The 24,032-nt window shown below is 40.3% G+C and overlaps 1 protein-coding gene across 1 annotated transcript; it reads left to right on the top strand.

Moving 5' to 3' along the window:
* Positions 1-5,022: 5,022 nt before the first annotated feature.
* hoga1 (4-hydroxy-2-oxoglutarate aldolase 1) lies at positions 5,023-23,072 on the top strand. Its single transcript, XM_079553476.1, has 7 exons — positions 5,023-5,467; positions 7,816-7,944; positions 8,200-8,327; positions 9,838-9,972; positions 16,735-16,831; positions 21,263-21,396; positions 22,791-23,072. Exons 1-7 carry the CDS (start codon positions 5,257-5,259, stop codon positions 22,938-22,940), a joined length of 984 nt encoding a protein of 327 aa, XP_079409602.1. The 5' UTR covers positions 5,023-5,256; the 3' UTR covers positions 22,941-23,072.
* The last annotated feature ends 960 nt before the right edge of the window (positions 23,073-24,032 follow it).

The raw sequence follows: 24,032 nt of genomic DNA, 5'->3' as shown, positions 1-24,032 counted from the left end.
AGCAAATATTTTTGTGCCGACTTTTTTTTTGGTCAGGCAGTGTGTTTGAAGTATTTTCTGTATTATTTGAGGGTATATTCACAAAACAATGCATTCTTCCACACAACTGAGATGGATTTAGAAACACCGACTTGGGCCCCATAGATACAGACGGCATCTTGTCATAGAAGGGGGCGTGGCTTCGCCGAGGGGGAAAATAGAGTCTTTAGAGAAACACAATTTTCCACTCTTTTTAACCATTTTCTGGTTGAATATGAACTTATTTTTTACATATAAATAAAGTCAAGTGTAAATCGAGCCCATATGGATATTTTTCTCACAGCAGATGGTCAGTAGAAGCGAAAAAACGGCAGTTGTAGCTAGCGCTAGCTAGCGCTAGCTAACTGTTGCTTGTTACCGATGCTAACATGTAGCATCAAGTTAGCATTCTCCGTTATTTATGTATTTATGGGCTGTTGAACCACTTTGCTCCTCCCCATGTCTTTGTATCTTTATTTAGTAGAAATAGTATATTCATATTTCATCGTTTGTTAAAGTAGTTTTTGAATAATTAGAGAAAGTTTAGATTTTTCTCCAAATTGTTTCCCCCTTAACTGTTTTTAAACATGACCATATATGGGCGATTCCAGAGATGCCGTCTGTATCTATTGATCGACCACAGAACACCCTCCATTTCCTGATATAGCGCAAGGATCTTGATCAAGGAAACCTTTTTATTGAGCAAATCAACAAAGTCCTGATGAGTTTCAGAATCAAATTTCCAGAGAAGCCCAGGCACTTGAGGAGAGCTTAGCCTACATGCTTTAAGGGAAACTGGAGCACTCGGAGTAAAATCTAGATTGTCACAGAGAAACATGAAAGCTCCACACAGAAAGGCCCACTTGGTTTGGGAATTGAACACTGGACCTTCTGGATGCACTGCAGAACAGAATACGGTGTTTTGTGCATGTTGTGACTTCATGGGGGAACCAGCGCTCCCAGAGGAAACTCACTCAGACACAGGGAGAACATGCAAAAATCGGGACATGTTTTATACAGAGATCAGTTTATAGTTCAATATATGGTTCCTCTCCTGTGTCTTTAGGTAAGACAGTGACTACAAAAATGTCCACAAAAGCACTGTATAAAGCCCATGCATTATCTTTTTTTTTACTTTGGTCCATCATGCAGTAATGTAAACTCACCACAAGACCCAGGTTTGAATTAGAAATAGCAGTACTTAGTTTGTCAAGGGAGTTTCTTGATATAAGTTTCAAACATCATTGAGCTAAAACATTCAGAGAAAGTAATTGTGAGTCCAATAAATCAAACCAACTGGATTATCTTGACTTAAAAGCCACGTATGTGAAGAAGCTACAAGTGTCATGGCAAAACTTCAGGTTTTAAGTCAAGAAAATCCATTTGGTGTGATTAATTGGACTTAAAATAGTAGGTTGTTTCAATGCTGTCACATGCATTTCAACAGGAATATGTACATAAATGAAGTAGCATAGATTATTTTTTATTACAAAGGATTTAAATAAATATGTTTCTTCAACTCGTGCCCTGTCATTTAGTATTAAAAGGTACTAACTCTCTCCCCTGAGGTCTGTCAGTGACATGTTGGTCTTAACAGGATGAGCTCAAACTCACGTGAGACTGAACTGGAGAAGATTAGAAACATATGGAGCTGCATCTGCCTCTGACACACTCAGAGTTTAACTGGTGATCTGCGGGAGGGCATCTGGGTGAAAGCAGAGGAGTGAGAGTGAATACATGAGAGGAAGGAAGCAGAAATTACAGCTGGCACAGGAAACAGGAGGAATAGAGGAAGAGGAGATTCATGGGTGCAGTGAAATCAGGATAGGGAGACCGGGGACGAAAGACACACCTTTGCTTGAGCGCTTTAACTCGCTGATCTTTTGAGCTACGGCTCTCAAACTTATACACAGAAGGCCTACATTTGTTGGCTCGAGATTGTACCAAATATAATCCCTGAAACAATAACACAGACACATGAGATGGTGTCTAACCAATAACTACACCTTAGAATTGTCTTAAAAACTGGGGCAACTCTGGGAAGTACTGTATGCTAAATGATTAAAATTAGGCATTAGATGTAGATTAGATTTTAAATGGTTAGTACATTAAGTATTTATATCTTGCATTTTTGAAGAGGGACAGTTGCAACTGACTCTGCCAGTTTATAATTGTTTAGCTAACTGTATTAGCATGCTACCAAAAAAATAGAAGTGGGAAATGCACCACACTTTGCCTGAGAAGCTGAGTAACTCATGCCACTAGAGGCCATAAGCGCCAATGCAGGTGTCGTAGCATGTTACGGTTTTTTACTCATTAATTGTCCCTAAGAGTAAATACTACGCTGACAGAAACCACAAAGCCGGGAGAGAGCGATATTGTACATCCAATGACACAATGGAGTTCATTTTTGTTCACTCAAACTTGGCTGTATATACTGTTTAAGTGGTGCTAGCCCACAGTTAGCTTTACCCATTAGCCTGTTAGCTTCTTCTTCATGATTCCATTAGTGTGTATTGGGGCCTCCAACCCGGTGCAGGAAAGCTGCAAGTGTGGTTTTCTGGCCAGAGACACCAGGGGGGGATGAAAAAACAAAACAAAATCCCATCAACACTTGTATTACCCGCAGAGGAACTACAAAGAGGATTTATTATTAAGGTAAACAAGTTACTTAGTACTGCTTTAAAAGCCTAAAACACAAAGTCAAGTGTGAGCAAAGTTACTTTCTTACGTTTTTTTTGTGCTAGAAGCAAAGACTTGCTGTGTGTGAGATCAGAGAGGGAGAGGCATCTTGTTACATTTATCTAGTCTCTGACTGAGTTGAACTGGTGCTCATTAGACTGATCCCATGATACAACTGTCCTCGCTCTCCCCTACATTAAATGATATCAAATGTAAGTCATCAACAAGAACACCTTTATCTTTAACCTATCTAATATCTTGTGTGTGACTGAGTGCACACACAAAGCATCAACTCATCTAAGCTCAGGTAAAAACACATCTCAGTATGTAAAAATGGTGGCCTGTTCCTTTAAGGCCTATGTTTTCATAACAGCTTACAGAACAGTGGAGGGGAGGAAAACCCTTCTATAGAGATTGGGAATGTGACGTCATATCGCAAAGCATTATGGGATTAGCAGCAATTGTAAACTAATGGAGATTTTAAAAGTTAAAATACTGGAGTTATTACTCACATTAAAACACTTGAATACCACGGTGTGTTAGATGTATTTACCAGCAGTAACTCAGTAGTTAACAGAGTTGTTCCACAGATTTTTTCTCTACACTTTTTAGACTGTTTTTAGCTAATATTAGTCAATGGAAATGTATGCTAACAGCTGCAAAGATGGTGGATCTCCATGGTCACTGTGGAATTTCCCGAGCTCTATTGGTCCTCATGGCAGGGAGCTGACGTTGCTGTAATACCACCCCAGGGGCGACTCCAAAAGACACTTTGGATTCGGGAAACAGGGTTCCTATGTAGCTTTGGGCCGCATTTAAACTCTGCTTACAAGCCTGGCTCCAATTTGTTTAGTTTTTTTCTTAAAAATTGCTCTGACCGATCTGACAACGCTGGGCTATGTGTCATATTTTTAACCAAGCTCATCAGCAATAACAGTGGCGTAGCAAGGGCCCCAAGCAAGAATGTCGGTAGGGGCGGCCCTGTGTACATGGGCAGGAGCCGGTCACCTGACAACTCCCATAATGCAGCGCTCTGCATACGTTGCCCACAGAACAGAAGACTGAGGTTCTTTAGGGCATGATGAGTGTTACAATAAACTGGTTTCACTGTTAGAAATATAATCTGGTGGAGCCATGAGTAAAAAGTTACTTTCTTACCCCCTGCCTGAACCGAGCATGTTTAAATGAGAGAAAAATGACAAAAACACAACTGAAAAGCGATGAAAAAGTAACATTAAAGTGATGGAAACACAACAAAAAGCCACAAAGGAGCGGCAGAAAAGTGACAAAAATGTGACGAAAACTTGCTTCAGTCAGAGGCTTTGACTTTATTGTGGTTGTCATTATATCCTTAAAAAAAAAAAAAACTTTTAAATGTACTTTATTAAGTCTAACTCAATATGACATTTATAGCAGTGTTAATTTCGTCGACTAAAATATTTAGTCTTAATTTTAGTCAAAGTGTTATTGTTGACGACTAAAATTGGACTAAAACTAAATCAAAAGTTTTTCATGAGACTAAAACTGTGACTAAAATGTCCACATATTTTAGTCGACTAAAATAAGACAAAATAAAAATGAAAGGGAGAGACTAAAATCATCCAAACTTCTATTGACCGTCTGAAAGAGCCTCAGATCATGTAAATTCACTGTCAAAGGATCAGCTCTGAGCTTTGTTCATGTGGAGCAGCTCCATGAAGCAGAGGAACAAGATTAAACATGATTATACTGAATATTATCAATGCAAAGGCGACTAAATTCGTCTTAAATATAGTCGACTAAATTTACTTGCAATTTTAGTCGACTAAAACTAGACTAAAATTGAAGATATTTTTGTGACTAAAACTAGACTATAATCGAATTACATTTTCGTCAAAAGACTAAAACTAAAACTAAATTAAAATAAAAATTAACACTGATTTATAGCAGATGATGAAGAGAAATATGTCACTAACCCATATAATATTGTGATATCGTTAATCCTTTGGCCAAGATAATTATGGTCCCATCCCTAAATGGTGAGCTATTTAGGGATGGGACAATCCTATTTAGGGATGGCTATTATTTTCTTGTAATAATATGAAAAGAAGGCGGCTTAATGCATCCATGTTCCTAATTTATTATTATACTTCACTGGTTTTGCACTAGGTTCTCATATTATGCCTCTTGGTTTTTATAACACTATTACTACTAACCTATTTCTATTAGACACATTTATTTATATTTATTCGTGTTATTTCAAAGGCTATACGTCCAGAACACGTTTGGTTTAGCAGACAGCTCCTTGTAGGCGGAGTTTTGGGTCATAAACTCGAAGCTGCAAGTTTTTAATTTTTGACATTTGTGGACATTAAGTCAATCGCGCGGAACAGCCATCCCCGAAACAGCCGTGACGCAAGTATAGTCCTCGTTTCCCTTCTCTGCCGAGTTGAACTTTGAGATTAAATTCGTGTTCGTGGTGAATATTTAGCTAAAAAATTTTGGGGTCAGCGATAAACCCGGCAGCTGCCCCAGTCCCACACAGACACTCCAGTGCGCAAACGTGTCCGCCGCGCCATGCACCGTCCCCGGGTCTGGAGAGCCGTGAACGCCCTGAGCAGAGGGGCCGCATGGAGGAGCCTGTCCACCACCAGTACCGCCGCCGGCTCCAGCCTGGACCTGAGCGGGATCTATCCGCCCATAGCGACTCCTTTCACGGCCAGCGAGGACGTGGACTACCGCAGGCTGGAGGAGAACCTGCTCAAGTACGCAAAGGTCCCGTTCAAAGGTCAGAGACGCACAAAAACACAGCTAAAGCACGACATTTTGGGGGGAAATCTACAGTGACATAACCAGCTGTCAGGTGTTAGCAACAGAACTGGTCCAAGAGCTATGGAAATGACTGGTATCTGGCGCCATCTTCTGGTCAACTACGTTCAACACAACACGCAACATAATTAAAGGATCTGTATCATGCTATTTTAGCCATTCCAAAGTTAAGTATAGGCATGTATATGATATATTGTACCTCTACCATTATGGACCACTCATTTTTGTGATAAATATAAGTGTTTTCTGGAGGTATTTTTCAAACCCGGAAGACACAACGCTTCGATTCAGTTAACTCCGCCCCCTCTCTCCGCGCATACAACTTTACCGTAATATAAATAAACAACAATAAGTGAAGTTACACGCGCTTGGTTTGACTCACCACTCTGTTCCATCGCTGTTTACATTGTGGGACTCGCGTTGGTTATAAAAGTGAATCCACTTTGGTTCTGGCGAAGGTTCACCAAACATCCATCAGAGACAGTCACAGAAAAACACTTTTGGTGAGAGTCGCTGAATCCCGGTGAAAAAAAAACACTTCTGATGAAGAGTGGCCTCTGCTTGAAAAAGGTTGAATAAAGTCCTCGTAGCCAAACGCGCTTCTTTTTCTCCGTGACATTATCGTTAGGTAAGAATAAAGAACAGGTGTGTCCAGTTATAACGAGCTCCATCTTCACAGCTGCAGCGCAAACATGACGTCTGTTCAGACGCTCAGGGGATGTGTTTGTTTTGGCCTCAGCTGACCTGGAAGCACCTCGGGCACATCCTTTTTTTTTTTTCCTTCACTTTTTTTTTTCTCTTTGTTTCTCTCTTACAACAGAAATAATAAAAAAGCTGTTTTACAAATTAAAATCAGGCTGTAAGACATTGCATTACAGACGTCGAGCACTTCCGTTCCGCTGTTACGACACAAACCACTCTGGGGTGTTTTTGATAAGGAAATAGCATAACAACATGGCTAAAAGCTCCAAAAAGTCGATTTTGCATGATATAGGACCTTTAGGGCAGATGCATCTTTTCTTATCCCCCACAAACACAAGCACGTTTTTTCCCCGTTATTATCAAAGGTATCCAGGCTTTACCCAAATCTAAAAGCATCCTGAAAAAAGTGTCAAAGAATGAGACGTGAATGAGGATGAAAAGACAAGAAAAACGTGACAAACAAAGCAACAGCAAAGTTACAAAAACATGTAAATTGATCACGAGGAGTTAAAGATATTTCATTAAAAAAAAAAAGAAGATATTTCATTAACCTTTTTATAATGCTGCCTTTAGACAAAACATTATACATTACAAAGAGTACGAGCCAAATAATATATAGGCAGAATGAAGTGGGGCAAAAGATTATCCTCATTAATTCTTTTTAAGGAATTTGATTCAAAAACCTCTTGAAAAATGAACGTCAATTATAACAAAAAAAACTATCTAAATCCATCAAACTTCTTGAAAATTATTTATTTCTTATTCCTGTGTGTTGTTTCCCAACCAGGGGAACGTGTGCACTGAGCAGGGGGTTCATGGAATTATTTCAGATTAAAAAAGAAAGTGAAACTGAGTTGAATTTCAATACTAATTTCAAACGAAAGTTAGTTTTAATGATGTTATTCGGTAAAAGGTTTGATTTTGAGAGTACTTTCTACACACAATTAAACACTGAATAATCTGAGTTTAGTTGGCGACTTTGTAAGAATATTGGCAAGATCCTCGAGGTAGGTGGTACTTGGACTATAAATGAAAGACTTAAAGGAACAGGCCACCGTTTTTCCATACTGAGATATATTCTTACCTGAGCTTAGACAAAGACCAGACAGGTACGCATCAACTCGTCTAAGCTCAGGTAAGAACATATCTCAGTATGTAAAAACGGTGAACTGTTCCTTTAAGGGAGCGGCGAAGCAAAAAAAAAGGTTGGGAACCACCGTGTTAGCAGACCCCGTGTTTTTGTGTTTTTACTCATTGCAGAATGAATTGTAAAGGATTATAATCAATTTTCTTGTTTCTTGTACATGAATACAAATGTATGATGCACTGCTGTTGAGTAAAAAGAAAAATATTCAAGAAGAGTTAAGTTTAACCACGGTTTAAGATACTATTTAGGAATAAAATACTAAATGTCATTGGAAATTACAATTATATAGTCAACGTCACAATTCATGGTAATTATTAGAGTATTTTGCACTCAAGTAAGAAAAACCTGTTTGGGCCAAAGGTGTGGATAGAAATGTAAAACAACCAGAGGAGTTCTTAATAGAGACGTGTTTGATCACTTTTTACAATAATCATGTAATAATCGTGTGTTTGTTCCAGGTCTGGTGGTGCAGGGCAGTAACGGCGAGTACCCGTTCCTTTCCGCTGAGGAGAGAGTGGAGGTGGTGAGGGCGGTTCGACGGAGTCTGCCCCAAAACAAGCTGCTCATGGCCGGGTCCGGCTGCGAATGTGAGTCCAGATCTAAAATTGACAAACATTTTCCCCCATGGTTGATGTTTGTGTGATTGATATTTATTAGTATTGATATTTCTTCCTTTTTTAGCATCACTGGGCCCTGAAACTGATTTTGTTCTGGCACGTGAACCTTGAAAGACTCTTCTGTACAGACTGTGCCTTGACGTGTTATTACATACACTTTGCTTTTGTGGTGTTATTTAGTTTGACCTTTTAGAAATGACTGTAGTCGTGTGGTTGTGCGTTTAGCGACCAGGGCGACCGTGCAGCTGACAGAGAAGATGGCGTCCGCCGGAGCAGACTGCGTGTTGGTGGTGACTCCGTGTTTCTACAAAGGGAAGATGGACAGCCGTGCACTCATTCACCACTTCACTCAAGTCAGTGCTTTGCCTTTTAGCTTTAACCATGTTCAATCTCGAAATGGAAATGTTTTTGTAGAAGCGAAACGGCCCTGTGCTGGTCGCCTCCTCGCTGCTGAGTTTTTAAGGTTTCCCCAACGCGTGTCTCCACCAAACCAGTTCAATATTGTGCTTTATTGGCCCCTGTGACCAATTCCTTTATTTCCAAACACAACATAAGATGTCCACATGACACTGTAAGAAATAGGCCTTGTCCCAATACCCACACTGCGCCCTACGCTCCTCTACGAAGTGTGCACTTGTTTGAAGTGCATGTAAGGGTTCGAGTGCGCAGGTTGCAAGGCAGAATTAGGACAGTGCGGCTTACATCATTTTCAGACCTAAACTTAATAAAGTTGAAGGTAATTTCGTCCGTCATATATATTAGATATTAGTAATTTATTTGAGCTCGCTGTATAATTTTTATTTTAAATGTAGAGTGGGTAACCAACTGGTATAAGTTTTATGTTTTTATACATCCTTAGTTTTGTTGAAGTGAAAAGTTGAAATTGGATTTTAATGAATGCACAAAAAAAAGTATTGAAATTGTTGCATAATGTTCGTAAATACCGGTGCGCAAATCATCGTAGTGCTTCATCATATATTTATGCTTCTTTCCAAGTAACGTAGCAAACCTTGATTGTATTTACAGATATACAGCATGAGAAAAGTTGAAATATTTAATTAAAAGTATTTTTTTTTCGGCCCAAGATCCGCGGATGCCGCCATTTTTCTGTCTCTTTGGTTTGTACCGCAAAGAATTATGGGCAATATCCTTCACCAAAGTCCGCTTGGATGCCGGCTTTGGCGAAGTGTGGATCAGGGGCACAAAGGGGGCGGGGCCAAAGACCCCTCTGGAGGATTGGGACACCCTACGCACTCGCACCCTTCATCGGGAACGCGCACATGAGGGGCGCGAGGGTGGAAGTGTGAGTATTGGGCCTTAGTTTACCTCGAAACCAGCAGCACCTGAGTTACTGATTAGGCCCCTTTTGTAGGGAAATCTAACATTCAACCCTGTTCACCAGCGCCCCCTAATGGCTGGGAGAAAGGTGCATTTTGGCTCCTACACACCGGCCAATTAATGGAGTGTGCAGGAGCAGCAAACAATTACAAAACAAAAACAAGGAGCCAAATCTAAACGTACGAGTTATTCATAATACCGTATGTACATTAACACAATAACAAATTGTGTCGATACATGTTCCATAATCCAAAATCCAAAGTCAAATACCATAAACCGGTACGTCACCAGTTAAATCAGACTAAATTGATCATTTATGAATCACAATCTTCCACTTTTTTCTTTTGAACATATTCCATGGCTTCACATAAACTAAAGAAATGGCTCTTTCAGCAGCCAGGAGGCGACCAGCACAGGGCCGTTTCGCCTCTACAGTTTTCTTTTCAAAAACCTGGAGTAGTTTCTTGTTTCAGTCCTGTTTGTGTAATGCTGTTCAGATGAGATTAACTGTGTCTCTTTCTGTAGGTGGCTGACCAGAGCCCGGTGCCTGTGGTCTTGTACAGTGTCCCGGCAAACACTGGGCTGGAGCTCCCCCTAGAGGCCGTGGTCACTCTGGCCCAGCATCCGAACATCCTGGGACTGAAGGACAGCGGGGGAGACGTAAGACACACATAACACTGTTTAAACAAATATCATTGTGGATCATTGTCACCAACTAAAGATCTTTAAATCGCACAATGCATCAAGTTTGAACATTTACAGCGAATAGTGGTTATAGCAGCAATAGAATCTGAATTGTTTTTGTTGCCATTGTTTGAGGACAGGTTCACAAACTAGGATTTTTTCTCGGTGCTGACGTGCAACATAAAACATACAACACAGATTAAAAAATAAGCTCTAAAACTTTAAAGGGGCTAGATGCAAAATGCAAAACAAGCCAAGTTCATAAAGATTGTTCCAAATTCTGTCTGAGTTTTACATACTAAAGGAGGACAAAGCAATCGTTTTCCATTACGAGAACAAAAATCAGGTATAGCACCTTTAAGGTGTCACTTTGGGTCCGAATTGCCGTCATGCACGAGCTTAACATAGTAGGTCCAGTTACACGTATGACCTGAGGTGGCAGTAGTGAGTATAAAATGGTTAACTTGCCTCTAGCCCCTTTAACTTTCTTGTTATAAGTCTATTTGTAAATGGTGAGTTTGAAAGCCCCCAAACTGCATTTGTGCTGGTCCAGCTGCCAAGTATAAAACCCCAAAGTGTCTCTTAATAATTCATGATGGTAGTGGCTGTGGTAATCCTGGAGTAATAGTTTTTTGTTTGTTTTTTTAAGAAAAAATCTTAGAAGCCTTTGCCCTTTTTTAGGAAAAACCCTCACAAACTTTTTCTTGAAAACACTTCTCTTCGATTAAACCCAGTCCGGTTTGGTCCGTCATCGCGGCGCTGAGCAATGGTGAATAATCGTCCTCGTCCGTGTTTTAAATGACCTTTTGTTGGTGCCTCTGGCCTTTCCTACCGCCCGCAGTCCAGAGTCTGAACTGCGCCCACGCCATCCTCGGACACGCGCTAAAATCCCGCCTCCGAAGTCTGGCAGCGCCCACTCACTCAGACAACCACTCCGAGGGCAACGAGCTGGGATTTACTGGGTTTAAAATACTTTAGCTTCATCAGGAGCAAGATTTCAGTCCTGCCATTGCATTTATCGGAGTAGGAGAGTAATAGTAGTCGATGATGCTAATATTTGTTCTAGAAGAAGTTTTTGTTGTGGTAGTTGTCACCTTTCTGAAGTAACTGAACTCTTGCAGTAGTTTTATCACAAAGCTTCATGTGAAATATGAAAATGTCCTGAAGTTCAAGTTGAGCTTTTGATAATTTTCCTGTATTTTGTCCTTTTACAACACTTAAACTGAAAATCAAACTTTTACACTCAGTTATTCACTACTTAAGTATTATTTCCCACAAGTAGTTTTACAGATACAGATACAGTAAGATTAGCTAAACTTTAAATATTCTAAATACACATGTACAGACAACATCTTGAATGAAAATCGATTTACAAATGTGCAGTAAGCAGCAAATGTACAGTTTGTGTTCATATAACCAAATACTGAAATACAGCCGTGCAGATGGCAGGTAGCAGGTTATGTATTGTTCTTGAGTCTGATGGCAGAGATCTGGTCTCTGCCTGAGGGGAGCAGGTCAAGCCGTCCGTGTCCAGGGTGAGAAGGGTCAGCTGTGATCCGACCTGCACGTCCCTGGGTCCTGGAGACCTACAGGTCCTGAAGCGATGGGAGCCCTATGGTGGAAACTAAATGTAAAATTGTTACTCAAGTAGAAGTAAAATGTCGAACTTGATCGTCACATACATAAATATGTATGTCAACATAAATATTTGCAAGAAATGTCCCTTGAGTCTTTAAACAAATGCCCGTAAGCCTTAAGGTTAACGGTTATGGCTCAATATATTTCAGTGTTCACGCTCCGCTACCTGAACTCACTCACACATTTCAATGGTGGAGTGGTTTGTTTGGTAGCAGAAATTAGGAGCCTGATTGACCCACGCATGCGCAGTCGAGAGGGGCATTTGGCTTATTAGTTAGCATGGGACTGGAGGTCCAGATAAAACCAGTAACTGCATTAATACAAAGCTGTTTTTCGGCCGCGCAGAGAAACAGTGCAGTGTTGACTTGCTGGTGCAAATGAGCATTGGAAATTTTACATAAATCAATCTACTAAACATCAGATTTTAGCGGCAAAACTTTTTCCCTCATTCTCCGCTTAATGAAGGGAATCCGCGCTCTACCGGAAGTGTCTCAATAAACAGGGACAAATCTTAAGCAAGAAAACAAATCATGCTCGGTCTAATTTATGTCCAATTGTGCTCTCTGCACTGGCTTCCTGTCACTCAGGGAATAGACTTTAAAACAGCTCTGCTTGTTACAAGTGTTTTCATGGTTTAGCACCAAAGTACATCTCTGACATGTTACAGCCGTATGAACCATCTCAGGCCCTGAGAACTTCAGGGAGGGGTCTCCTGGTGGTTCCCAGAGTCAGGACTAAACACGGTGAGGCTGCGTTTCAGTTTCATGCAGCTAAAATCTGGAACAGTCTTCATGAGGATGTGAGACAGGCCTCAACTCTGACAATGTTCAAATCCAGGCTGAAAACAGTTATTTTTGCCCAAGCATATGACTGAAAGTATTTTATCTGGGGTTAGGGTTAGGTAGGTTAGGTAACTTTGTGTGAACGAGCAAGTAAAAATAGTTCTCAAGACAGAGCGAGTCAAAGCAACACTTAAAAATGCATATAACTGAAGTATTTTATTTGCCCTCTTGCCTTTTACTGTAATTGATTAATTTCATAATTTTATGTTGATGTTTTTATTGATTCTATTTGTTTTCTTATATTTATGCAACTGTGAAGCACTTTGAATTGCCTTGTGCATGAATTGTGCTCTACAAATAAACTTGCCTTGCCTTGCCAGTAGCTCTTAATTAAGTATTTGTATCTGAGAATATGTCCCCATTCTGAAGTGATGTGGGTACAGGTTAGATACTAGTTAGATGTTGAATAAGGCCATGCAAAATAAGGACTGATAAGTGCTTTATTAATACCAACTTAGAGCTAATAAACCATCAATTAGTACAGTTATTAGCCCTCAGTTAGCTGTCAATAGTGTTAGAGTGTTAAAATAACCGTGTGGCTGTACTAAGATATCGTCATAGTCTTCGCTGATGAAAACAACACTGCTTCCATCGCCTTCGACCACTCTACTTCACTCCATTACTGCTCCTAGATCAGTATTTTTTTCTTGTCAGTATAAACTGTCAACTTCACTGATCATATTTCTACTTATTAGCCCACATTCTAAAGCGTTTAGTGCTGTCACTGTTTCCACCGCTTTTCATCTGCGCCTCTTTAAGTGAAATCTGTCGCACAGTTATAAAAGTCTCATTCCCCAAAGGGACCATTATATTTCATTGTCTGCTGCGATCATTTCTGCCCACGCTGTGTTTTTTTTTTTTTTTCCTCTCTCCCTACAATCCAGATGTGTGTCTCTTTCCATCCAAACAATTATCTCGGCAAAGTAATTAAAACGCCCACAAACGACGACTTCTCCCCGTGAGAGCCAAACGCGTTCACAGCAGCACGAGAGCGGAGCGATCGTTTTATCACAAAAATAGTGATTAGCGCGACAAGCGGGTCGGGTTTAGAGCAAAAAGGAAAAGACAGGCTTTGTTGATGCCATGAAATCAAACAGGAAGTTTCCGCTAATAATTAGAGGTGTAAGTGAATGTGTGGCAGAGTCTTGTCAAAAGATGCCAAGATTTAGCGACGAGATTTCACTCTTTTTTTTTTCATCGCTAATGGTTTGATAAGTGAATCAAAATGTGTGTTTTCTTGATGATTTTACTTCGCACTTGCCTTTTACAGAAGACAAATACTTTCATAGTAAAAAGAAGTGTTTTAAAAGCACCACAGCAGGAATCCCAAACCAGTGGCTCGAAAACTCTTCAGCTCGTTTTCCCAAAGGCTTCTTTTCTACATACACTTGATCATGATAACTGAACATGTCAAACACATTTAGAGCTAAATTTAACAAGAAACTTTACTGTGTCTTCAAAGCAACAGTTACTCTGCCGTTTTTGTCACTTAAAGGACCTGTACCTGTTTTTTGTTGTTGTTAAAGGGGCTAAATGCAAGTCAGCCATTTTATGCTCACTACTGCCACCCCAGGTCATACGTGTAACTGCAGCTTCTATATGTGCATGACGGCACTTCGGACCCGAATTAACACCTTTTTGAGTGACAGTGCAGGATTTTAGAGGCAGTTGAGCTCATTCTACACATTAGGACATGGCTGGAACATGTAGGGTGAGGAAAATACTTAGTTTTAACATTTTTAAACGCTGTATAGTCCCTTTAAATCACAACCAGTGCTTAATTTGATCCCCCGTTTGAGATTCCCCCAATTTCCAGTTTTTCAGGGTAAAGGATCCGGGAAATATTTGTGATGATCCGGCAAGATTTGATCTGATATAATAGTGTTTAATGAGAGAGTTACGGCAAATGTTTTGGCCTGTTCCCCCGAATCCATCACATCAGACCCAAAGGTGTTCCTGAAACTACTCATTTACAAATTAAGCACTGATTACAACCCATGAAAGAGAGAGTGACTAAATCTTTCTTAACTTTCCTGACACATTTTACAACATCCCAAGTCTTCAGAGACGTTTCAAATTGACACAAATGCTTTATCATTTGATGCATCGGGTTTTTTCCCACAAATGTTTGAGTTTGTTCCACTACAAGATAAACATCAGGTATAATTTAGTGCCTATAAGTTTAACCTCTTAAAGCAGTACTAAGTAACTCATGCCCCTAGAGGCCGTAAGCGCCACTTCAGGTATCGTAGCATGTTGTGTTTTTTTTACTCAATAATTGTCTGTGAGAGTAAATACTATACTGACAGAAAAGACAAAGGGAGAGAGGGATATTGTACATCCAATTACACAATGGAGGTCTTTTTTTTTCACTCAGACTTGGCTGTACTGTTTAAGTGGCGCTAGCCCATAGTTAGCTTTGCCCGTTAGCCTGTTAGCTTCTTCTTCTTCGTGATTCCATTAGTGTGTTTGGTGACACCTACCCGGAGACCGGAAAGTTGCAATTGTGGTTTTCTGGTCAGAGACACCAGGGGAGATAAATGACCCCCCAGTCGTCCCATTAACACTTGTAGAGGGACTACGAAAAGGATTTATTAAGGTAAACAAGTTGCTTAGTACTGCTTTAACCCCCAACTGAAACAAGCACATTTTTAATTTGAAAAAAGTGTCAAAATAGCGGAAAAAAAACTAGAAGAAAACGAGGAAACTGCAACAAAAAAGCATCAAAATAGTGACAAAAAAAAACGATGAAAGTGCAGCAAAGAAGTTACAAAAACTCAACAAAATAGCGGCAAAAATGTGACAAAAAATGAAATGAGAAAGAATGTAAAAAAAAGTGACGGCAACAACATGAGAAAAAGATCCTTTTAGATCAGTTTTGTAGGTCTTAACTTTCAAATGAGGCGTCGTTCAGATTCCTTCATTCCGAAATGCCGTGGCTCTTGTACAGGGTGTGGAAACATCCTTTTTTGAAAATGAAATAAAAAACTGTTTTGAAAAGAATATCCTTTGAAAAACAAAAGAGCAACAAAAAATGTACAAAAAGCGATGACAACGCAGCAACGACAGGAGGAAAAAGATCCATTCAGATGAGTTTTGCAGGCCTTAGCTTTCAAATGAAGTGTTACACTGGCCTTTAGGCTGTGACTTCATGGATTTGGGTAAACTGAACTGAAGAAAGTGCACTTAAAGGAACAGGCCACCGTTTTTCCATACTGAGATATATTCTTACCTGAGCTTAGACGAGTTGATGCGTACCTGTCTGGTCTTTGTGCGTGCGCTCAGTCACGCAAAACGACCAAAGATGTTGTTAGCATTCGGCCTCTCCCAGTATGTTCCTATAGCTCCAAACGGGGGTGAAGTTGGAAGCGACCAAGCTCTTCCACGGGCACAAAGACCAGACAGGTACGTATCAACTCGTCTAAGCTCAGGTAAGAACATATCTCAGTATGGAAAAACGGTGGCCTGTTCCTTTAAGGCGAGGGTGAAGAGGTTTAAATGAGGCTCCCTCCCTCCACTGTATGTTTTATCGATGGTCCTGGACATGACAGAAAAATTACAACCATATATGTTTTACTACAAGAACACAGCAGCAGCCCCCCATTCGAATAAATCTGCATCTCTGTCCAGCCGTTCTCCCTTCATTATCTATATAAGTCTCACTGCCGGCCTTCCCTGTTGTTTAGCTGGATACTTACCTTTCCACTTTTCCCCGCTGTGCCGATCGTTTCCAGCGGGGAGCCGTGTCTAAATATCCAGGCCACCACTCACCGATCAATTACAGTCATAGCTCCTGATGGAAATGACGCCTTTTCTGACAGGTTGACGGACAGGCTACGGCTAAAAATACTCGCTCACTCCCTGGTGCAAATTCCCCTATGCCTCTCCTCCCTCCTCCCTCCTCAACGCTACAGATTTTCTTATTTGGTTTGTACTTTCTTCTCTCATCCGCGTTGACAAAAGCGGCTTAAAAAGGCACAACAAAATGGTATAAATTATTCATGATGAGACTACCCCCCCCCCCACACACATACACACACACCCACACGAGTTGTTTGAAGTCCACTTGGGATTTGAGTCTTTTATACTTTTCAAAATGTAAGGAAGGGAAGAAAAATGCACACTTCTTCATCACGTTTTGAGCGATTTGTTTACATTCCTAAGACGTCCTGTGGGATATAAAAAAAAAAAGGGAACTACAAGCTTGACAGAAAGGAGATGCTGTCTGATATTTTATCGCACTTTTTTCTGTTTTTAGATCACTCGGATCGCGCTGATCGTTCACAGGACTTCCACGCAGCCGTTCCAGGTGCTGGCGGGATCGGCCGGCTTCTTGATGGCAGCGTATTGCGTCGGTGAGTTACATGTTTCGCTGCGGGAAACGGGGCAAAAAGTCCAGCACCGCAAAGAGAGGGGTCGATGATGGTGTCGTGTAGAACAAATAGTGTCTTCTACAAAAGGAGAGGTGTGAGGCCCAAGAGCACGTGGAGTAAACAACATGAACAGTATTCATTAATTGTTCTGTACAGAGGCCTTTGTGGTTTGATCTCTCGTTTTGTTTTACCTGTGACTTCAGAATTGACCTTTTGGTTAATGTTTATCTCTTGGTTTCACTGAGGCACTGAGTCACTGTTTATGCGAGTTATACTGGGGACTGGGTCCACGAGAGATGAGATTTTGACATAATTGATGAATGATGATGAAATAGTTACTTTTACTGAACAAAATGAAAATCTATTTAAAAGTGCAGATCAATATATTATGTCAAAATAGATGGGCATCAATTCACTAAATACTTCTTTAAGCCCCTTTAAGCCGTCTACAATGAGTATAATGCATGCTGCACAATAAAATAAAGGAAAAATGCACAGTGTTCATCTACTGAGGGACAAAAAATCTTGTGACATTTGATCTTGTAGTCTGAGATCTTGGCCCATCCCTAATCAGGCGACATCATTCTGTGACCTTTTTTCTCCTTCAGAGGAGTCTATCAAAACAGCTGTCACAACTTTTCAAAGTGTGTTTATATTTTGCCCCTCTGAGTATTCGTCCTGTTAAACTTCCCAAATGTAGTGCAGCAGATTAGAAGAAAAATATTTCAGTTTGTGAAACAAGCATGACATTTGGTCCAAGTGTTCACACAAAACTTATGTCAAAAAGTCTGGGCGTCCACGAAAAATTCCAAGATGAAAAAAATATCTAATGTGCACATTGATGTATGGGATACACTATACTATACTACTATACACTATACTATACTAGGTTTGGTTATCCTCCACCTCAATCATTCATCCAGTGCCATTTAAGTCGTGTGTGATCTGTGCACCATCTGGGTAAATACATGAGTAAGTCATGTATATCCCCCTACCCCGGCTTTCCTGCACCGGCACATCCTGTCAACGAGATCTTGTAACTATTTTCTACCAAATAATTGATATGGGCTATTAGACAGCATTTGGGAAACTAAACTAAACTACAACTAGTACGTATTTACTTATTTATTTGATTGGGACAGTGTTAATGAATAAACATGGAATACATGCATGTAAATATGCTGGATTGTAGCCAAAGGCTTATGAGATTCAGGTTAAAGACTCGGCCTTGGAGCCTGATTTAGCGCTCAATTCCTTGGCACTATACCGACCTCTGAGTAGATGCTTTTATAAACGAGCTCAGCAAGTATTTTGGCACTCAAAATAAAAAATATAGATATATACATTGCACTTCAGAGTATATAATAAATCTATTACGTGGTTGGTTTCTTAATCGAAATGGGATTCTTAGCATATAGTATTCCACTGACAGATTTCTGTTTACTTGACAATTTCAGAAATACTCAAAGTAAGGCCTGTGTGTGTGTCAGAATTCATAAACCCTTCCCCAGAAAACTCTTCTTCCATGTGAACATGTGAACTGGATTCAGATTTGGACTTGGTTTTAGGTGATAGTGATTTGAATCGGACTCGAGCTTTATTTGAAGGACTTGAACTTGCACATGCACATGAACTTGCCAGGAGGTCCCTTGAGATATTTTTCAAAGAATACCTTACTTATACTTAATGTGCAAATGGAAGGTGTTCATGTTTTTGTTATTACTCAGTTTGAAGATGTAACGCCGGTGTCGTGTTGAGTGCTGATCACAGTTTTACACCAGTGAAGAGGCGATTTTCTGAAGAAAAGGTGCTGAGATGTTGAGACATAGTAAGAAGTCTTACTGCCTCGGGCCTGATATCATTTGCTTTTGTTCTTTTATATTTTCAGTCGACTTAGACACTGTGGGCAAACCTAATGAGTCATCCTCCGCACTGAGGCGCCGGTGTGTGATATGAATCCACACCAGCCGCGATTGATATGGAAATATAGTCCGTGCCGCGAGCGAAGAGAGCAGGTTTGATGTCCGAGTTTGTGCTGTGGACGCCCACGCTGCCACGGCGACACGGAGGGGGGCGGGACAACGAGCTGTCATCAAAACCATGACAGCTGACCAACTGACATGAAAAATGCTGGTTTAAGATGTAGATTTAGATTTGTAGATTTGATGTCGTTTTTGGGGGGGGTTTAAACTATCTTGAACAATATTAATGCAATGTTAAATACTTAATGCAAAACAGTGCTCAACCTCTTAACCCCCACCTGAACCGAGTTTGGCATTACCCAAATCTATCTTCTTTTCTTATCTTTTGAAAAAGTGTCAAAATGGCGACAAAAACGTGGAAGAAAACCCAACAAAAGAGCGACAAAAAAGCAAAAAAACCATGACAGAAAGCACAAAAAAGTGACAAAAACATGACAAATAAGTGACAAAAACAAGACAAAAAAGTGACAAAAACAAGACAAAAAAGTGACAAAAACATGACAAAAAAGTGACAAAAATGCAACAAAAAAGTAACAAAAAAGTGACAAAAACAAGACAAAATAGTGACAAAAATGCAACACTAAAGTAACAAAAAGTAACAAAAAAGTGACAAAAACATGACAAAAACATAACAAGAAAAGTAACAATAACGCAAAAAAAAAAGCCAAGGGCGACACACTGGTCTAGAGGCTGTGAGCTTCAGTCGAGGAGTTTTTAGATTTGAGTAAAGCGCTTGGTTAAGGCGGGGATTAAGAGGTTAAATTAAAATCATCAAAATACATTTAAAAGTAACAATAAAAACAACTTTATATTTTTACCATGCAAGAACACACTCTCGATCAGTGGTTCTCAAACCTGGGCTTCTTCTGGTGGATTCAAGGACATCTGCAATTTTAGATTTGATACATTCCTTATTAGCGACCATTTCATTTGGGCTCTAGTAATACATGTATTCTGGTTTAGAAATAATTGATATCTAATCTAGACTCTTTTTTTGACACTTTTCAGACCCGGTTTAGTCCTGATTTGATCTTGTTCTAGACCTACTAAACGAAATTGGTGTGAAGAGACTGAGAACTTCTGCTCTTTGACCCTGGGAGGCCTCTGTCTTTTTTATCAGGAGGTGATTATAGCAGCTGTCAATCAGGACTATTCAATTCACTCATGTTTGAAAATGGTATGATGCTTGTTAGAAAACCCTCTTGCACTTTATTCCTAGTGGCTGGTTTGCATTTTAATGACCAAACTCACACTGAAACAGGGCGGCCGTTTACACATCAATCAAGCTCTGCCAGCTTTGAAGGAAAAGTGCTACAGCCGTGGTTTGTGGATGCGCGTAAAGATTGATATGGAGAAGATACGTCATTCCATATTATTTCACATGTTTTTAGATGTCAGACCGTCACAGCAAATTGTTCACCCAATTTTGTTCAAATCGATTTTGAATATATTTTGTCATATTTCCCATTCCTCACTTTCTGTGGAAACATCCCACAGAGCTTGTAGTTTGAGGGGACGATATAAAGTCACCCATTAGTGTCCCATTCACTGTAGAACCTTCTTTTCAAGGACTGTTCTGGCTCCTTGGCTTTATTAGACAGGATAGCACAGGGTGAAAGGAAGTGAAGAGACATTTAGCAAATTCAAACTCACGGCCTTGAGGCATGAATAGTGCTGTATCTACTGTACATACGCATCAGCATTAGGGCAGTCGACATACAGTACTTGCTTTATACTGTATTTATATAGATTTTTATATAGTTGATAGCTACGTTGGCTATATGTTGCCATTTTTGCAATCAGTGCTAATTTGTTCTCTGTGCAGCTCTTTGGAGAGTTTTGGGGATAGATAGCGAGTGCAAGTTGAAAAATAAAATGTAATGTTTATTTATTTGTACTATTTGTGGGCTTGTTGCACCCAATTTACCCTTTGAATCTGCCTGTATTACAGTGTGAGGGCCCCACACCTGATGTATAAATGAGAGAATGTCAATGGCTGCCGCCGATCTACTTTTGCACATGAGCAAGTGCTTGGTAAATGACCCCCTGGTGTTGGTAAAAGGCGTGATGGATATTAAAGTGGCTTATATATTTAAAATACTTGAGTCATTATGAAAAAAAATGAAAGAAATCAAGTGGGCTCCTTCATGTGCTGCTCCTGAGGCACAGGACAACCCCAGAGCAAAAGAGTGGCCCCCTTATCGATCCCAAGATCCCCTGGAGGCCCCAAAATATTCGAAATATTCAAGATATCTGTTCCATATCGTTCAGCCCTCGCTCCATGCCCCGCCCTGACCAAGATCCAGGCACCTGGAGAAGTGTTTCTGCTCTTGACAGGTTTAACCTCAAAAGCCCTGAAGAATGTGTGAAATGCTTCGGACAAATTTCCCAAAGGAAATAACCTATGACCTCCTCCATTGTGCGTGTGCAGGTGCAGTGGGCGGGGTCTGTGCCTTGGCCAACGTCCTGGGACCTCAGGTGTGTGAGCTGCATCAGCTGTGTGTGAGCGGCCGATGGGACGAGGCCAAGACTCTGCAGCAGAGACTCATCGAACCAAACACTGCAGTGAGTAAAGCACAACCTGCTCAATATTTACAGAGATTTATGGAGTCATTCTGGATTTAAACCAGGGGTGTCAAACTCATTCTGGGTCGTGGGCCGAAATGCAGCTCCCATGGCGGGCCGCGGGCCGCATGTAATAGAGAACATTTTTCCAATAAATGAATAATAATAATAAGCTGTGATTTGGTCAAAACCCCAACTTGACTGTAGCTTCATTAATCACAACAGCTCACACTTGTATTGCACTTTACAAGCCTGTGTCACAAGTTCCTCATAGTGCTACATAGTAGTCATTATACATTCACACCACACTCGGTGGAGGTAAGCTGTTATTGAAGCCACAGGCGCCCTGGGGCAGACTGTCCATTTACCACGTGGCTATATAATGTGTTGTTTGCTCTTATTATGTCAGTGCCCTCTGCTGGACATGTGTGGAACTCTTTCCTTTTTTTAAATGTAATGCCCCCTAGTGGCTAGAATGAGCATTCTGGTGATTCTTTAAAAATTCATAACGCCGCACAGGAATGGGCTAGAGACTTACTTTTTTTTTTTTTTTTACATACTCTGGAATTTATGCTCTACAAGCCCGTGGGCCGTATGTTTGACACCCCTGATTTAAAGAGCAATGAAGCTGAGAACTATGATACATTCTTCATAACTGAAACCATGACCTACTTACAGTGCTTTTAGTGTGAGTAATTCAAGTATCAAAAGCAAGAGTTTTGCTGCATTTGGCATAATGGGTCCACAGCATTTTCTTTACAGCACAGATTACCTCAATGTAGTTCTCTTCAGTTCTCACGCACTTGTAGTGTTTCCATTTCAGGCGTACTGTGCAAGGTCTGCCACCGACCCATATGGGTGAATACATTTCTATCACAAAAAGACATTTTCTAAACCTGACTGTTTTATACTGGGCTACATTAAAATGTTAATTTAACATGGCTCTGTAAACTAGTAAATTACATTGGAAATTCCAGCCGTTCAGGTGGGTCTTCAGTGGGTCCTAAAGTCTCTCCAAAAAACTACCTCCATTTTATTTTTACTTTATTCATTTATTTATCAGGGAGGATGCAATCAATATAGTTACAATTCAAGTTTGCAGCTGATCATGTCCCTGGTTGGGCCTTTCTACACAAACTTAAATAGTTTGGAAAGCATCCTGCATGATACTTGTCTAAAATAACTGTAGTATGTGAGGAAATACTGTATTGGATTCTGAACATGACCCAGTTGAGAGCCTGTTTTAGATACTTTTGCGCAGGTTTGTCTGCAGGTCTTTTATAAAGCTTGACTAACTCTGGGGTTCATTTAAAACACCCATCCGTAGATTCTGGATTGCTGCACATCCGTACAATGTCTAATGTCTCACCTGCCGTGTCTTGCGCCCCCTGCAGGTGACCCGTGGGTTAGGCGTCCCGGGTCTGAAGGCAGCAATGGAGTGGTTTGGGTTCCACGGAGGCTCCTGTCGCTCCCCTCTGCAGCCGCTCACTGAGGCCCAGACGCAGCAGCTCCGAAAGGACTTTTCTAACAACGGCTGGATATGAACTTAACACATGGAGGAAATGAGGGAATAGTCTTTGGAATTACAAGCAATTTTATACCGATTATCGTCAGTACAAAATTACTGGAAATTTTTTCTGCAAATCATCACCAAAGGGAATTGTATTTTTTTTTATATCCAGTATCCAAAATCCAGTATGTAATGTTAAAGTACAAACAGAAGCAAGAAATAAATGACATATAAACATCAAGCGGTTATTTTAAGTTGATCTGAAACAGTATAAAAATAAAAATAATGCATAATATAGAATTGTAGGGCTTTTTTGTTGTAGCTACATGTAGCTAAAATACTGGGATCATCGTTAGCATTTGGACTTTGGGAATCTTTTCAGAGCCTGTTCAATGTATTTTTCCTATAGCCGTTAGCATTAGCCATTAAAACATAGCAAACTGTGAATGAACCAGATGTTTTCAGCTGCTGTCAACCCCTCAAGGTTAATTGGGTGAAGTCAAAACCTAGTTAGAAATCAATAAATGTACAAACCTTTTGAGATTTCACTTAAAGGTGCATTATGCAACTTTTTATGTGTGAAATAAAGTTGATATTTGTGCATATTTTACCTTGTAGTGACCCAGCGCCTGTATGAGTGGTCATCATGGCGCCTTTACTCTCGATCACGGTGGTCTCTACAATGGTCCAGAATCAATTGTTTTGTAGGTTTTCTGGTGAGAGGGTCCGTCAGCAGCGAAAACCTTCCAAACAATTGATCCTGGAGCGTCCTAGAGACCACTGTGATGGAAAGTAAAGGCGCCATGCTGACCTCTCATGCAGCCACAGGGTCACTACAAGGTCAAATGCGCAGAAATATCAACTTATTTTTCCACATAAAAAGTTGCATAGTGCACCTTTAAGATACAAATTGGCGTATACAAGTTTCCTCTGGGTACATGTACTTGAGTAACCTTTTCGAAGCAATTGTACTTTTTATAGTAGTTTTATCATACAGTACTTTTTGCTTCTACTTGAGTAAAATTATAATGAAGTGTCTGTCCTCTTACTTGAGCAAAATAATTGTTACTTTTTCCACTGTGAGTAAATGCTTCATTTTGATCAATAAAATAGATGTAGTTTGCCT

This window comes from Gobius niger (genome assembly GCF_951799975.1).
Source record: "Gobius niger genome assembly, chromosome: 3".
NCBI classification, from domain to species: Eukaryota; Metazoa; Chordata; class Actinopteri; order Gobiiformes; family Gobiidae; genus Gobius; species Gobius niger.
This window is presented reverse-complemented; position numbering and strand designations above follow the sequence as displayed.

Excerpts from the sequence above, each read along its gene's own strand:
- hoga1 (XM_079553476.1), top strand. The coding sequence starts at position 5,257 with ATGCACCGTCCCCGGGTCTGGAGAGCCGTGAACGCCCTGAGCAGAGGG. Across the intron at positions 7,945-8,199 it reads GGCCGGGTCCGGCTGCGAAT|CGACCAGGGCGACCGTGCAG; the intron begins GTGAGTCCAGAT and ends TTGTGCGTTTAG. Across the intron at positions 16,832-21,262 it reads GATGGCAGCGTATTGCGTCG|GTGCAGTGGGCGGGGTCTGT; the intron begins GTGAGTTACATG and ends GTGCGTGTGCAG.